The sequence below is a fragment of the Dufourea novaeangliae genome, unplaced genomic scaffold, assembly GCF_001272555.1.
Source record: "Dufourea novaeangliae isolate 0120121106 unplaced genomic scaffold, ASM127255v1 scaffold228, whole genome shotgun sequence".
Lineage (NCBI taxonomy): Eukaryota > Metazoa > Arthropoda > Insecta > Hymenoptera > Halictidae > Dufourea > Dufourea novaeangliae.
The window spans coordinates 1,017,255-1,027,616 of NW_015374150.1; the positions used below are offsets into that span (position 1 = coordinate 1,017,255).

At 35.3% G+C, this 10,362-nt stretch overlaps 2 protein-coding genes across 3 annotated transcripts; both read left to right on the forward strand.

Moving 5' to 3' along the window:
• Window positions 1-1,011: 1,011 nt before the first annotated feature.
• Window positions 1,012-2,857, forward strand: LOC107191486 (spermatogenesis-defective protein 39 homolog). Its single transcript, XM_015580548.1, has 9 exons — window positions 1,012-1,086; window positions 1,159-1,315; window positions 1,390-1,571; window positions 1,653-1,789; window positions 1,860-1,887; window positions 1,947-2,091; window positions 2,168-2,409; window positions 2,486-2,662; window positions 2,732-2,857. Exons 1-9 carry the CDS (start codon window positions 1,012-1,014, stop codon window positions 2,855-2,857), a joined length of 1,269 nt encoding a protein of 422 aa, XP_015436034.1.
• Window positions 2,858-3,805: 948 nt separating this feature from the next.
• Window positions 3,806-9,785, forward strand: LOC107191605 (microtubule-associated protein RP/EB family member 1). 2 transcript variants are annotated; one of them, XM_015580675.1, is made up of 7 exons: window positions 3,806-3,904; window positions 4,902-5,194; window positions 6,659-6,890; window positions 7,092-7,145; window positions 7,688-7,779; window positions 7,860-8,015; window positions 8,099-9,785. In XM_015580675.1, the coding sequence occupies exons 2-7, from the start codon at window positions 4,928-4,930 to the stop codon at window positions 8,165-8,167; spliced, it is 870 nt and encodes a 289-aa protein (XP_015436161.1). In that variant the 5' UTR covers window positions 3,806-3,904; window positions 4,902-4,927; the 3' UTR covers window positions 8,168-9,785. The 2 variants fall into 2 exon arrangements, with proteins under 2 accessions (XP_015436161.1, XP_015436160.1); XM_015580674.1 differs by having other exon boundaries at window positions 3,837-3,904; window positions 7,860-8,025; window positions 8,099-8,152.
• The last annotated feature ends 577 nt before the right edge of the window (window positions 9,786-10,362 follow it).

Below are 10,362 nucleotides of genomic sequence, written 5' to 3' on the forward strand. Positions count from 1 at the left end.
CTGCACGGGATGGTACGACCTTGGTACACGGCGTACACGGCTAAGTCAATAAACTGGGTGACGCAACTCACTAGCGCGTTGGATCGACGGAGAGCACCGATACTCGGCACGCTCTACCGTACTCTCTCGCTCGCACACCTCCCTCCCATAGACCACCGAAATTTTTCGGCACGTGTCAACACCGACGGAGAGCACCGATACCGCGGCTCGCTCTATCGCTCTTGCTCGCACGCCGTGACGTCATCCGATTCCTGGAATCCCGCGGCCACGAGATGGCTCATTACGGTAGGACATTCCCGCAAGAGAAATTGTAAGCCGCCGGCGAAAAGATAGATTTGATAAACTATTTATGAAACTACATCTATTCTGAACTTATCTGTTACAAATATACAAATGTAAGGCAAGATGTAAAAACGAATAAAACAGGAACATGTAAAAAGTAACATTAATAAAATGTCCATTAACGATGCATTTAGAATAAATTGTCTTGTAGTTAAGTGAAAGAATATATACTTTTCCGTTTCATGTTTCATGACTGTCATATTTATCCCTGAATCTTAAACTGAAGCATCGGATATTTTTATTCCCGTGAAATCATTAGATACACGCAATATGAATGGTATATCACTTCATTTGTGCTAATAATACTTAGAATTCATGCTTTATCGGTAACGTCGGGTATTGACACTAAAATGGTGAGGGGGCTTTTGACGCCCTCGAAGCATGGGACAGAAAATTACATTGCATGTTAGGTCTATTCTTATATCTTGTCTGTGGTAGCAGTTTACACCATCTCTAATCGGTAACATCGGGTGTGATATAAAAATGGTAATAGAGCACTAGCGCCCCAGAGTTTCTGGCCATGAAAATACAGTGGATGTTAGGCTTATCCACCAGGTCTATCCTTATACTTTGTGCTATGGTATTTGGGTGTTTATAGTGAATAATTAATATAACATACATAACTTCATTCTTCTTAACAAACATATTTAGTTAAAAATTATTACAAACATGAGCTCAGCTAAAGATGATGAAGATTTTTGGTATAGCAGTGAGAAACGATCCTTCTGTTTTGAAAACAATGAGGTTGACATTCAAAATAGGCTACATTACTATTTATTCTACATGTTTTTAATAACAACAACTTAATTAAAATAGGTGGACGAATTGTTTGGAATCTCAAAGACTGTTACAGACAAGTTACGGGCTGGTATATCTAGTACCTCAACATCAGAAGGGTCATTAAAGACTACAGATGATTCTCAGCCATTGAAACCCATTTTGTCTGTTATATCGGAGAAAACACTTTTTAGCAGTATGTTAGTAAAATATTGTAGAACAATATTAGCTGTAGCATATGAACTATATAAAATATTTCATGTTCCATAGTTTTGGCAACAGACAAATTACAAAAACTTCAATCAGAAACATCCATCCAACAACCAGACATTACACTTAGAAAGATTCTACTTGGCCAACCGTATTCATTAGAACACTACAAGTCACTTGCCAGTAAAACTGCATTATTGGATGCAGCTATAATTAGTGGAGATGGAAATGCAATTTTGATAGTAACTCTTTTTGTTCTTGCATGATTCTAACATTGCTTTGTTAAATGTATGTATTTTATATATTGAAACACAATGTTTTAGATTATTTTGTTTCTTACAAAAACTCTTAAAAGATCCTTGGTCCAAAGAATATTAACATCAAGGCTAGATGCTGTAAATGTATATATTCGATACCTTTCCACAAGATTACAAATAAGTGAGATTACAGACATTTTAACGTACGTATACTACACATTTTTCTAGATAATATATGTTTTCCATCTATTTATCAATTTATATCTCTTGCAGCATGCTAGGACAAGCAGAGGATGCTGCTGTAAGTTTCCACAAAACAGACTACTTGACAGACATAACATTTGTTATACTTAATTTTAGATGAAAACATTACATATTATTATAAAAAATACTCATGATCCTGACAGACTGTTAAACAAACTTCGAAATAGCTATAAGACACAATTTTCAACTTTGGTTGACTGCAGAGAAGCTTCATTTGTCCAGTCTTACATTCAATTGTTGGGTAAACACATTTCTGCTTGCACATTCAAATATTTTAATTCTATATTAAATAAAAATGTATTAATACATCAATATAGAGTGGCAAATAGCAGTGAAAAAGATAGATGGTAATGAAGAAATTGAATTAAATTCATCTGTCCTTGAGTGTCTCAGGCATGCCTGCAAAAGACACTGGAACTTACCAGAGGGTACTTTAATGTCTCCCCAAATATTATCTCTGCAACATGATATATCTCCCAGACAGTATCAAAGGGTTGCATTAGAAGTTAGAGCATCAGCTGGTGCTTGGGATGATGTCCATAGATTACTTCTAACAAAGGTAACATATCATTGTGCATGTCTTTTACCAATGTGCTTTTAACAACAGAAATATGTGTTGAAATCTTAATCATTAGGGTTGGCTGGGAAGTAAAAAACTACAGACATATCTACCCATTGAAGATGTACTAAAAATATTGCATAAAAACCATGCACCTTCAGATGTTCTTGAAGAGTATTTAAAATATGTTGACAACATAGAAAGGAGACTAGAACTAGCCAAAAACATGCATTGCTTCAGAGTAGCAATTGATGTGAGTACAGAAGTACTCATCTATAATTAATGGAATTTGTGTATTGATTCTGGAAAATGCATTCTACAGATTCTTGTACAGCAAGCAGATCGTGCTGCATTAATGGAATACAAGACCCAATTGCTGCCACAATCGGAGGAATACTTTTATGCTGAAAGTGCACTTCGTTTGCCATCGGTTAAATGGAAAAGTTAGGCACAAGTGATTCTTCTAGTCCAGAGGAATAAAAAATATCAAATATTTGTACCATCTTCTTACATCTGGTTTTAATACATATGTGAATGCATTGAATGTTTAGCTAAGAGAATTATAAGACGTTATTGAATATAAATAAAAAGCTAATAGCTTCTTTAAAATTAATGTAGAAAAAATGAGCCTTTTTCTTAGATCCTACAATACAAATAATACTTTCATTCTAACTGAATTATATGATAATCTTTATTACATTAACAGTACAATTGTGGTATTGATTTATCATATTTTGTTATTTCAAGCTATTTTTCTGAAAATTGTTTCATAAATTAATCTTCCATAAATGATGTTCCTTTAAATGCCGAAGTAAAGGAAGATCCTTAAGGTTCAGTCTGCATTATATTAAAATATCTAATAGATGAAATAAGGAGGATACATTCGTGATATCGATTCGTCATTATTTCTAATCACTTTTAAAATATGAAGTTAAAAAATACTAAGCGGAGGATAAGAAAAAATAGCGACACGAATTTCGCGACAGTTACCACTTCGGCGATTTTGTCCAAGATGGTCGTTGTGATTGGCGAGACCGTAGTACTCGGCGGCAAAATGAGACACACCTTGTGAGACGGGATTAAAGATTTTATCTCCTCCATTAACGGAAATCGCGAATTCTTCAGTTTTGAACGTATCTCGGTGCAACGAACTCCTCTACCGCCGGCTGAAATCTCGAGAGGACGATTGTGTTCGTTTGTTAATTTCTTTGACAGAATCGTGAAAGTTTTTGTTGCTACGCGGTCGATCAAATAGGAATAAGCCCTCGATCGAGTCTACGGTAAAAATAAATGCTTAGAGTCCGAGGCGTCAGAGAGAAATCTATATAAAAGTACACGAATATTTCGCTATAATCTAGCGCGGTACATGCGTATCGTCTCTAAAGGAACCGTTAGAAGTTTCCGTTGTATGCGCATTTGAACGATCTAGTACACATTTGTCATCTGCGTGCGGGAACCACTCCCGATTGGTGTTACAGTGTTTCCGTATTACTCGGTAAGTCATTATACGGTTATTTTAAGATTTATAAAGTGTTCAAGGGTCTCGTGTCACATTTTTTTAGACACGATCCAGCGGCTTCTTTGCACCTGGTAGAAATCTGCGCGTTTTGAAACATTGGTATTACGTAGAAGGAACCCCGAACATGTCGATGGACTGTTTCAGTCCAAAAATAGTGAATGGAATGTTATTCCTTTTAAGTCTAACATGGTATCATCCATTATGGAACACCGAGAGATAGTTCGAGAGCTGTTTAATAAATTTACTCTATTTTTTCGATGTAACTACCATCCTCTTCGTTAATAGCTCGTTATCGTCCCCACCATTTCTATTTATCAGCCGTGTTCTCTCTTACTTACTTCAACAAAATTTCTCTCACTTTCGTCTTCGACAAAACGAAGAAAAAACCGCCGCGAATGACCATCCCGCTATGAGCTCGTCGCCGGTACTTGGCTGCGAGTTAGTAGTGAAAATATTTTGCGTTACATTTGGTTACTGTGCACGGGACGGACTTTCGAACGCTGCAATCTTGTATGTAATGAATTATATCTCATATATGTCAGTGTATTGATAAGACACAGTACAAGAGTTGCTCATTCTTTGTGGTCTTCTGTTAAGGTGCACTCAATATCAAACTATAGTATAGTTATTATATGTCCTCAGGAATAATTAGTTATACCTCCCTATAATACTGTAATTGTAGTTCATCAATTGGTCACTTAAGGCTACTTTTATGACCACATGTGTAATGTGCATGTGTCCTTTGATCTTGTGTAGCATTAGATTGTAGGAAAGGAGTGACATTGTACCTCTTTATAGGTACAGCTATTTTCTAGATCCTATAGTTCAGTTTCTCCTTAATGACCTTGAATGATCACTTGATTTATCATATTTATTGTTAAGATATATGTCAAGGATCATTCATGCAAGTATTTATGCCTCAACACAGATATTACTAGTGTGAAAAGTTAATTCCTTTGTTTTTGTGTTTCAGCCACTGATTTGAAGAAAGATACTAACATGGCTGTTAATGTTTATGCAACAAATGTTACAACTGAGAATCTAAGTCGACATGATATGTTGGCCTGGGTGAACGACTGTCTGCAAGCATCATTTACCAAGATCGAAGAGTTATGTACTGGTGCAGTTTATTGTCAGTTCATGGACATGCTCTTCCCAGGTAGTGTACCTTTGAAGAGGGTCAAATTCAAGACAAATCTCGAACACGAATACATACAGAATTTCAAAATTCTGCAAGGTGGTTTCAAAAAGATGAATGTAGATAAGGTAAGTAAGAAAACATTAGTACCAAATATCTGAAACACATTAGGTGAATATAGAATAAAGTCAAAATTATAGTAAAACGGAACCACTAATTGTAGGATGGATAACAGTATTGTTTAAGGAGTCTTTCTATTTTAGTACTTAACATAATATGTCAATAGAAAAGAAACTCAATTTCTTTCACCCCATAGAATGGGAAGACCCTTTAAACTTAGAACTTAATATAGTTGAACAATAATAATAGATTCATACACTTTTTAATGAAACAAGACACTAGTGTCAAGGTAAGCTTCAATAACGAAACCAGATACCATCTTAATACATGGAATCATATTGCTCCACATAAAACCGTTTCATTGTATGAATTACAATCTGTTGTAAATTGTAATCCTATTGTTGTAAAAATGGTTCAGGTAATACCAGTGGATAAGTTAGTAAAAGGCCGTTTCCAAGATAATTTTGAGTTTCTACAATGGTTCAAGAAGTTCTTTGATGCAAATTATGACGGCCGCGAATACGAAGCTTATGAAGCCCGTGGTTGCGTACCACTGGGTTCTGGGGTTGATGGAACGCATAATTTGTCAAATCCGCAGTTGGTACCTTTGCCTCCACAAACAAAGCAGTCAAATATACAGCAAAAGCATATACAACAACGTAACATTGCCCCTCGCCAACAGCAGGGTACAGCAATATTGTGTTAATTTAATAGTGTTGCTTTCTGCATGCTATTATCATGTTTATAAAATTCAATAAATTATTTATGTGCTGCATAAATGATTATCTCTGGCTGTATACTGCACTTTGTATGTACATCTAGACATTTTAGGGACCAGTGATTGTAAAGTAGAAAGCACCTTCTGCTTCTGCAGTTTTGTTACTCATAAATGTACAGTTACGCAACCTTTAAGCATTTAATAGCACTGTGTTATTTTATTGTTCATCTATTTTAAGTGTAAATAAATGTTTTCTTTTTTCACTTTTGCATTATGTTTAGTCTCACAGAAAGAAGTACTTCTTTCAAATCCGTGAATATAATGTGAGCGTATGTACAGTATATGTTGAGTACAGGGATCAAATTTCTAAAACACTTATTTACTTATAAAGGTACAATGCTATCATCACTGTTTGTTATTTTTAAGAGTCTATAAATACATCTAAGTAGGGGGTAATAGATTGTCTTAGGGACATGCAGCAGATTGAATTTTCTTTAATCTTCTTACGACACCTATTATCACAAGGACATTTTAATCATATGACCTCTGTTTATATAATGAACCTACAATTTTATATTTTATTCAGTTCACATTCATAATTGTGTTAAAGCTATTTAAAGCGTTGATCATACGTTGTTGATTTTAATAATCAAATCTTTCCCAATAGTAGATTCTCGTTTATTTTTGTTGTTTTATTAGTTCATCATTTGTTTTGTTATTTTGTTCCACAAGCTTTTTTGCTAATCATTTCCAGATTGTTCCAATTGATAGGCTGGTGAAAGGCAGATTCCAAGACAACTTCGAGTTTTTGCAATGGTTCAAGAAATTCTTTGATGCAAACTACTCCAGAACAGAGCCGTACGATGCACTTGCTATACGAGGAGGAGAGGCCATGGGTAGTGGTGGAAGTAATGCACCGCACGGCACTAATGCAAAACGCACCACTCCACGTGATGTAAATTCGCCTAAATCAGCTGCTCGTATCGGTACATTATTCCATTAGTTTTTGTTTCTTTTATGTTGTACTTGATCATACACCGCTAAACATAATGCAAAAACTTCTTAAAAATAAACAACGTTTATGAACGATCGATAATTTAACTTTGGCTTTCTTCTAAATCATAAAATTAATAACAAGCCGGTGGACTCATCTGTCCTAATAACACAAGGAAAAAATTTCACTTCAGGTGAGGGAACTGCGCCTCCTGCACACGCAGCTAGTACCAAGTCTATAAGCAATAGTAATTATTTATTTTTTATACTTTTATGCTCGTTTTCCTTACTTGTTTCTGTTTTACTACTGAGACTATCAAGAGAGGATAACGATCCGAAAGGATCTCTTAGAACTGTAGCAGATTTTACTAAAGTAACAAACGATTAGATTTCATTTATATTTTCTTTTCACTTTATATACTTTGAAGTATCTAATTGCTGCATGAAATATACTTATTTTAGCTAGATTCTTTCAAACTTTTTCAGACGATTCTGTTTCAATCGTTTTTCTTTTCTTCGTTAAGATTTATACATGTAAATATTACAAGTATCGTGATGCATGCTCCACCACTTTCTACATTGTACCTTGTATTTTCTGTAAATTATTATGCATCCAGTCAGTGCATTCACATTGCCTGTACAGTTACACGGTATTATGTTTCTGTCAAAGTAGATTTGTTGTTAAATTCTCTTTGTAAATTGTATGTAATATCTGTGTAAATATAGTAGATATTATTCTTCATACGCTCATGCGAAAACAAATGACAATGTATTGAAATTTTCAATCTAGTTAATAAAGTACCAACTCACCGTCCACCACCGAAAACCGGACCAGTTGGAAATCGTGGTGATACTGGAAAAGTTGAAGAACTCAGTGCTCAGGTACTTCATGATCCAAGCATTGATCTTTAGTAGTGATTCCATATTTTCGTGTAAAGGACTTTTAATTAATTTTCTTTTAGCTAATGGAGTTGAAAATATCGCTGGAAGGACTCGAGAAAGAAAGGGATTTCTATTTCGGTAAATTGCGCGACATAGAAGTTATGTGTCAAGATTGTGATAATGGAGATCCCCCACCAATAGTACAGAAAATCTTAGAAGTCCTTTACGCCACAGAGGTATAGTATGGTCAGCTTTTATCCATAACATAAAACAAATACTGTCGCATATTCCGTTATTGATTATTGTTTTTCTTGTACAGGAAGGATTCGCACCACCTGAAGAATTAGAAGGGGATGGACTTGCGCCCGACGACGAAGAAGAATATTAACTTCACTTTTTGTACAATCATTATAAAAAGATTAACAGCAAATTGTCCATGTGCGTTTCAGTTTCTTACGTTTGTGAGCCAGTATCAGTACCCTTTGCATAATTAATGGAGCTACATTGTATAGCTATTTGAGCATTTTTGCGCCTTCATTTTGTTACGGAGTTAATTTGGAGGTTCACACGTAATTAAGATAAAGGGAGAAAGAGAGAGAGAGAGAATGTGAGAGAAAAGAAGAGATACGTTGAGAAATAATGCACTCGAATAACTTGTAATCTACGGCAAGTAATTAAGTAAGAAGAAGAAAACAGAATTAGCAATTTACATATTGTCATAGTTCTTTATCGTATTACGGATAACTGTAGAGCTTTGAACATCGACAAGTCTCAAAGTGTACGAAAATAAGAAGAAAAAAAAAGAAATTAATGGACACGGATACTTATTCGTGTCCGGTTTGTTATACAGTGATCTTACGTTAACTATGTTCATTAATGTGTGAGTGTTTTTTCCTTGTTTGTAAATGCACTATGTTTTTATGGATAAATAAGATACCAATCTCGCCGTTTTGTCCTTTCGTACCTCGTTGTAGTTCTCCGACAAAATGTAGACTTATTCGTGCATAAGTATAAAGCGCTGTTCAACTCGTTCGTGCAACACGAAAAGAAAAAACTTGTACGTAAACTGATTGTTAGAATGATTATTATTAATTTCCCCAGCGGAGGAAACGATAATGTATGCTCGAAGCAGAAACGCATTAAATTCTACGAGTTTTATAAATCCCTTTATTTTTTAATCCTTAATTTAACGAAAGAACACATTTTACAGTCGCAACGAACAATTGTAAACTCGTGACTGAATTGCAATCTTTGTCGTTGGAAAATCGGAATACGAAAATAATAATAATTGATTTCTGTTCCCAGTGCTGAATTTTGGAGATGCAAAGGACAGTTTGAAGGAAAATTGGATTCTAATCGATGAGTAATTAATTTGCGATATTATTGGTTCCCCGAGGGCCAGGTGATCGTCTTTGCATCTCCATAGTCCGTCTTTCAGAATAAGAATGGCCTTAAACAGTAAACTTGCGATTACAGATGGTGTACGAATTAAAGAGTTTATATCAAAAACTACCCTTGTTAAAAATTTCTCCACAGAAAGAGGGATACTACTTTTTTTTCATAAACATTTAAGAAAGCTAACTTATATTCTTTCCTTCTTGACTCAATATGTTCAGAGTGTAATTTATATTATGTAATTTATCGAATGATTTCAATTAGCTTTTCTATAGAAATCAATCAACGATCAGTTCGTTACATCTTCGAATTCATTGACAAGGGCTGTTTTTCGCAACGAACCCCTCCCCTCGATTAGTAGAGCGAACGCAAATTGTATATCACGGCGTACCACGATGATCAAAAGATTTATAGACGTAAAAGTGAAATGAGTAAATCTGTAAAATTATGTAACTGGAATGAGTGATAGAAACAACGAGCGAAAGGGTACCAGCACGTATGCGAACTACGTGTAATCGTATGATTGTTGGAATCGTGTGGTCTCGGGAGTAAAGAAAATCGTCGGTTCAAATTCACACGAACGCGGAATTACGCCACGACCGTTATATGTTCACACGAATCGGATCTATCTTGTTAAAAGAAAACAAATCGATTCCATCGTTATTATCGTTTCATCAGCACGAAAACCGTACACGGTTGTTCACGTGCCACTTTTGCAAATCCCGGAAGATTTACCCAATCTATTCTAAGTAGCGTTGAAACGTTCATTGCTCTATTATGTACAGCGATCATCGTCGCGGATGTGCTTCGAAAATTCAAATTCTATCGATGAGGTAATAAACGTTTAATAGGATTCAAATCTCGCATTTGTTATTTATACAATTATCTAACACCCTAGGTTCTGAGGATCTTCGGCCTTTTTTTTTTTACCAGAAACTGATACAGCATCCTGAAAGAGAAACGCTCCAGATAACAGCTGGAGGTCTAAAAAACCATTAAAATAAATATTCAGAAAATAAGAATCCACGTGTTTCTCTACAGATTCCTCTCGATTATCGTCTGGCTGGTCCTACACGATTATTGTCCAGGCGTTTTCCCACCACTGAGGAAGGGACGTGGAACCTATCAAGCGCATACTTAGTTCCCCCTAAACGAATTTACGAGAATTTGAAGCATTTCTCCCTATAA

Coding starts and splice junctions, on each gene's coding strand:
- LOC107191486 (XM_015580548.1), top strand. CDS start 1,012: ATGAGCTCAGCTAAAGATGATGAAGATTTTTGGTATAGCAGTGAGAAA. Junction 1,316..1,389: donor GGAGAAAACACTTTTTAGCA/GTATGTTAGTAA, acceptor CATGTTCCATAG/TTTTGGCAACAGACAAATTA. Junction 1,790..1,859: donor GAGATTACAGACATTTTAAC/GTACGTATACTA, acceptor TATCTCTTGCAG/CATGCTAGGACAAGCAGAGG.
- LOC107191605 (XM_015580675.1), top strand. CDS start 4,928: ATGGCTGTTAATGTTTATGCAACAAATGTTACAACTGAGAATCTAAGT. Junction 7,146..7,687: donor TACCAAGTCTATAAGCAATA/GTAATTATTTAT, acceptor TTTTCAATCTAG/TTAATAAAGTACCAACTCAC. Junction 8,016..8,098: donor AAGTCCTTTACGCCACAGAG/GTATAGTATGGT, acceptor TTTCTTGTACAG/GAAGGATTCGCACCACCTGA.